The 6,000-nt window shown below is 39.8% G+C and overlaps 1 protein-coding gene across 4 annotated transcripts in view; it reads left to right on the forward strand.

The window, feature by feature from the left end:
* LOC141166191 (TRPM8 channel-associated factor homolog) overlaps positions 1-4,874 on the forward strand; it is a 30,233-nt gene extending 25,359 nt beyond the window's left edge. For all 4 annotated transcript variants that reach the window (XM_073652643.1, XM_073652641.1, XM_073652644.1 and 1 more), the window contains 3 exons: positions 1,927-2,166; positions 2,378-2,712; positions 4,290-4,874. In XM_073652643.1, coding sequence (XP_073508744.1) covers positions 1,927-2,166; positions 2,378-2,712; positions 4,290-4,541 — 827 coding nt within the window. In that variant the 3' untranslated portion in view covers positions 4,542-4,874. The remainder of the gene's footprint in view (positions 1-1,926; positions 2,167-2,377; positions 2,713-4,289) is intronic.
* Positions 4,875-6,000: the final 1,126 nt, after the last annotated feature.

Raw genomic sequence — 6,000 nt, forward strand, 5'->3', positions numbered from 1 at the left:
CGCATTTTATGTCACCGCTCAGCAATGCATCCAGATGTAGCTGAGTTAGGCTCAAAGCGGGACATATGAATTATCGGCGGACAGGTGAGGATTTCTTTGTTTTTTTATTTTTCTTTGGATATTAATAAATGGATAAAAGTGGGTCGGGGAGTGTTTTGTTCAAATAAAGGACTTTGCTCTGTGAGTGTGTTTTTTTTTACTTAAACTGACGGGGTTAGTAATGGGGGTGTCTTATAAACGCCTCTTCATTACTGACCCCCGGGCTTGCTGTCAGCTGACATTACAAAGTTTACATCAACCCCAATACTATTACCCCACTTGCCACCGCACTAGGGCAGGTGGAAAGAGCCACGGCTAAGCAGCAGAATTGGTGCATCTTATGGATGCCCCAGTTTTGGGGTGGCTGAGGGCTGATGTTATTAGACTAGGAGGGGGCCAAAATCCATGGGTCCTTACTAGGCTATTAATATCAGCCTGGATCTGTCTGCCTAGCCTTTGCTGGTTATTAAAAATAGGGGGGATGCCATGTCATTTTTTTTGGGCGGGGGGTCACCTTTAGTTAATAACCAGTAAAGGCTACGCAGAGAGCTGTGAGCGGATATTAAGAGACTGTGAAGCTCCATGTTTATTACCCCCACACTATTTTTATCTTTTAATTCTTTAATTATTAGCTAAAAACACATACAGTAAAGTACACATGCACTGCTCTATTTATATATCTCACTAACATAGTAAGAAATATCATCTATTTATATCTGTATATAATATTGTTTTATTAGTTAGAAAACTAGCTTGAAATGACAGAGAATTACTGCATGTAAAAGCTGATGTTAAAAACGCATTGCATACGGATGTCATACGGATGCTAGGTGAGAAACAGAAAACGCATTACACCCGCCTGACACTCTCCAACTTTTCTGGCTGAGAATCTCAGCTAGTTTATATATGCCGATGTGAGCGAACCCAAATTCAGCGCCACTGCTTCCTCCCCCACACACACACACTGACTCATGCAGGAGGTTACACCAGGGTATCAGAGATGTCCACATTCACATGTTCAGTATTTAGTAAGTATTTTACCCCAGTATTTGTAAGTCAAAACCAGGAGTGGGGGATAAATACAGAAATGGTGACGTGTTTCTATTATACTTTTCCTCTGATTGTTCTTCTGGTTTTGGCTTACAAATATTGAAGTACAATACTGAACGTGTGAACGTGGCCTACCTCTCAGACACTGAGAACCCTGCTATGCACTATAGTGGAGCGTGATTTTTCCTTTGAGAGTTGCTTATTATGATTGGTCAGCATCATACAGGGAAAAGAAGTACACACCGCCGTGACAACTATGACAACACCCAATTGGACTTAAAAAAAAGTTTACTTTTTGCTAAATACTTTGCTAATATCTGTGCAAAGGAAAGTTGAAATAAAAATAAACTAAAACATTTTATTCTACTCTGAAGCCACTATTATCACTGTGTCCAGTTCAACGTGAAAAATTTAGCAAAAGGTCCACTTCAAGCCATCAACTATGTCTCCCTCTCTGGCCCTGCCTCATAATATATCAGACACAGTAACTCTCCTATCTCTCCCTATCAACTAAATCTGTATTATTCTCTATTCCTCACATACTTAACTTCTTCATTACTGTGCTGTCACACACTATCTGTACAGTTTGTTCACCGTTTTATGATGTGTAAAATGGCAACTACCATTTTAGATGATTCACAGGAAGTGAAGCACATACTGTATGGTTCGAATTCACCAGATTCAGAAAATTCATTGAATCTACAAATGCGATTTGATTAGAATCAGCTCATCTCTAATTGTGAGACATTCAGCGATTTTTTTTTCCCCCTTTAAAACAACGTAACTAAGCAAAACTACTGAAAACACAATTGCATTGTAATTCTTAACTTTCATTAGGTAAGACTACCCAATCATCGTGGGTGCAAGAAATTCGAAACTATCCATCTCCCTGGGCTGAGCTTATTACAGAAAGCATTATTCTTACCGTTCCCTCTGATGCGATTCGCTCACTTGAAGATCCAGATTCTTTAATGGCTCAGTGGGATAAGATCATGGAAGCTATAGCTGATCTTGCTGTAATTCCAAAGAAGTTTTCACGTCCAGAAAGATTTGTTACGGATGTGCAAATTTCAAATGGTAAGTAGACCTTCATGAGACTTTTTCTTCATTTCAGTACCTTTAAACAAAATTCTTAGAGTTCATTTAATAATTGTATTAATGATAGTTATATGGGTAAAACATGTATATTTTATTATAGCAGAAAGAATGAATTTACTGTATGCAGAGTGGTTGTATTGTGACTATTATTTTTCACATTAAACTATTTTTTTTTTATTTACTACTGTAGGTTGGATGCATGCTGGATACCCAATAATGTGTCATTTGCCAACAGCATCTGGTTTAGTAAATGTTGATGAAATGAAGAAAGGTATGTGGGGGGCGATACATGAGCTTGGTCACAACGAGCAGAGAGGAGTTTGGGAATTCCCTCCTCACACCACAGAAGCCACATGTAACTTGTGGTCGGTATATGTACATGAAACAGTGCTCGGAATCCCAAGGAATAAAGCTCATCCTGCCCTCAAGCCAGAGGACAGGGAAAATAGAATCAAGCAGTATGTGAAGAATGGAGCCAATCTAGCTCAATGGAGTGTATGGACAGCGCTTGAGACCTATCTTCAGGTACTTTTCTAAAACTCACGATTTTAAAACAATAGTTAAAATGGTGAATTAAATGTATTGTATAAGATACTAATAGTCTCCTATTTAAAGTGTTGCTGTAAAACAGTATTTTATGGGGTAGAATAAAGACTGGCGTTTGGTCTACTGGACTTGATCCAGAGTCCACTGGAGTAAGATATGACAAATTCCTTAAGAGCCGTCCATGCACCAGTATTAGAAAATGCACTCCCGTCACATCATAGTGTATCTGTTTAGCTGCTTAGGCCACGCCCCTTCCCCTAAGCTCCACCCATTTTTAAAAACACTGCCAGAGCTAGTGTAGAAACAGCAAAAGTTGCAAAGTTTTTACACAATTATGTGTTGCACAATACTTTGCAACTTTTTAACACCAGTTCTCTGGTGGAAACTGCTTAATGATTTGGCCCATTATTTTTCTCTATTTTAGCAAGAGAATAGCCTATATGAGTGTTTTATCCTATAGCCTATATCTGTAGGCTATGTACACAAGACATCTTTTTCAGGAGGATTCCACCTACCTGAAATCCTCCTGAAAAAGCACCACAAACACACCTCAAAAAATGAACAAAACCACTCAATGCCTATTCGTAGGGCAGCTTCTGAACCGATGTATAACTTAAAAGATGCTGGCTACAACAAGAATGACTGAAACTGCTGGCGAAGCTGCTTCAGGATAACTACCACCACAATTTTCCAGAAATAGCTTCACCTAGGAAAACTCGTTGGCTGCACTGGGGTCTACTAGAGCCTAAAGGGGTTTTTTGCTACTTTAAAAGGTAACAATTTTGCAGCGTTAAACGACTGGTGATCAGATGTGCACTGAACAATATGTAATAGTTAGATCGTTCAGAGCTCATAGACTGCCATTGTCTCTGCATCATATGTCCTGTACAGAAAGATATGCCACTTACACACCAAAAGATCATTTCACCTGACGAACAAGTGTTTGTTTTGCTCGTCGGGTGATCGGCATCCTGTTTAGACTGCATGATTATCATGAAATGAGCATTCCTAGAAACACTTGCTCACAGTATAAATGCAACTTTATAGTGTATGGATTCAGGGTCCTGTTCAGAAACCATATGAGGGGCAGCAGCCTCTTAGTGACTGCTGATTAGCTTCAGCCATCATGTGACAATATTTATACGAGGAAACCAGAGGGGACACAAAAGCAATTGTAGAGGAGCGATGCCAGTTTGGGGAGTGAGTACAGGTTTTATTTTTCATTTCCCTTCTGGTGCCTATACACAATAAGTTTTAAAGTAAGGGAAGCCCCTTTGAAGAGAATCTATGACTAGATTTCACAATACAAACAATTATTTTTTAAAGTTTTCCTGCCGGACTCATAAAATACTTATCTGTAAATGAGAATTATATAGGCATCCTGAAATGGCTTTTCAATGTAAGTGCACCAATATCATCAGGTATAAGAGATCTATTAAAGTATGTAGTATACTGTGAAATTTGATGACCGATCCACTTTAATTATATAATTTCTAATAATGAATATTGCATTGTAAACCTGATAATATAGTCTATGCTGTTTTTACTTTTTTCAGCTACAAGAAGGCTTTGGTTGGGAACCATTTAAACAAGTTTTCTCAGAGTATCAAACAATGACCAATGTCAGCAAAGAGAAGAATGTCAAGATGAATCTTTGGGCAGAGAAGTTCTCACATGCAGTTAATAAAAACCTAGCGCCATTCTTCAAGGCCTGGGGATGGCCAATTGATGATGCAACCAGCAACAAACTATCTACACTGCCTGCATGGGACAAGGATCCTATGAAGTCTTATGTCACTTCAAAGTAATCTAAAAAACTTAGAATGTCTGAAAGTAAATTCTAATTTCTTAACAATTCAGGAACCTAAGCAGTATGCCATCTCCTGTTTAACTTTTGAGTTATATACTATGCTTCTTATAAGTTGATGTATTATAGATCTACATCACATTTGTTCTTGTCATTTATTTTAATCTGCTTTCATTAAAATTAGTTTATATGGGTTGGAAATAAGTAGAAACTACTTAAGTATGTAGTTCTGTTCAACGTATGGTCACTACATCCACGGTTTTGTAATTGTATTATGCATTTTATTCCATGTTTAAATAAAAAGGATTTGGGATAACCTTTATTGACTTACAAATGTTTTCAGTGTATTTTTTACATGGAAAGGTGGAGAGATCGGCTTCATAACAATTGGTCTGCAATTGGCAAAACACCGCAGCAAAGACTGTCGGCTAGTATTTTTCATTACCAGTCACAGTAGTACTGTCACCTCTCACGGGCAGAAGTTGGAGCAGGAGTGCCCCTTGACCCAAGAGAAATCAAAGAAAGCCTGCCACCCCAGACACACATCACCTTTTAATGTTCAGAAGAACTATTCCCCCACTACCATCTCATTTCAGTTGTCACATCAGGGCCAACTTGTTCCTCTTCAGTCATCACATACAGACTTCTCCCAAACCTTCCCTGTGTACACACCTCCAAGGCTCTTGCAATGCACCCTGCACTTGCAGAAAGCTACTGTATATACTAGCAGGTTGCTGCCTACTCCTATCTGTTTCTTGCAAAGTGCAGTCTTTAAATGCACACGTACTATTGACAATAGGATGCAGACCATAAAAACAAAGATGCCTTAAGGCTACGTGCCCACGATGCGGATTTAATGCATTTCCGCAGCGCCATTTCCGCCGCGAAAACGCATTATTAACGCTTGTTAAGTTGTCTGCCATGTTTCTCAATGATAAACACATGCTGCGGAAATTTCCGCTGCAGATTATCATTGCGGAAAAATCTGCAGCACAATCATTCATTTTGCGGAATCGCGGGAAAATCGCCGCCATTGACTTGCATTGGACCGCATAACATCCGCATGACTACACGTACACATGCGGATATTATGCGATTCAATGCGCGGATGGTACCCGGGTCTGGAGAAGAGGAGACTCTCCTCCAGACCCGGGTACCATAGTACCTGTAGTCAAAAAAGAATTAAAATAAAAAAATATATACTTACCTTCTGATTGCCCCCTGTCTGCTCCCGGCGGCGCTGCTGGCTCTTCGGCTGCTCGCGGTAGTGTAAAAGGACCTTCCATGACGTCATTTAGTCATGTGAAAGGTCACGCGACCGCTGATGTCGGCGGTCGCGTGACCTGTCACATGACTAAATGACGTCATGGAAGGTCCTTTTTAGAGCACCGCGAGCCGCCAAAAACACCGGATGCACCATGCAGGAGACCGGAGGCCATCGGAAGGTGAGAATAATGTTT

The sequence above is a fragment of the Phyllobates terribilis genome, unplaced genomic scaffold (genome assembly GCF_046119375.1).
Source record: "Phyllobates terribilis strain yellow unplaced genomic scaffold, ASM4611937v1 Scaffold_11__3_contigs__length_659146591, whole genome shotgun sequence".
In the NCBI taxonomy this organism is placed as follows: domain Eukaryota; kingdom Metazoa; phylum Chordata; class Amphibia; order Anura; family Dendrobatidae; genus Phyllobates; species Phyllobates terribilis.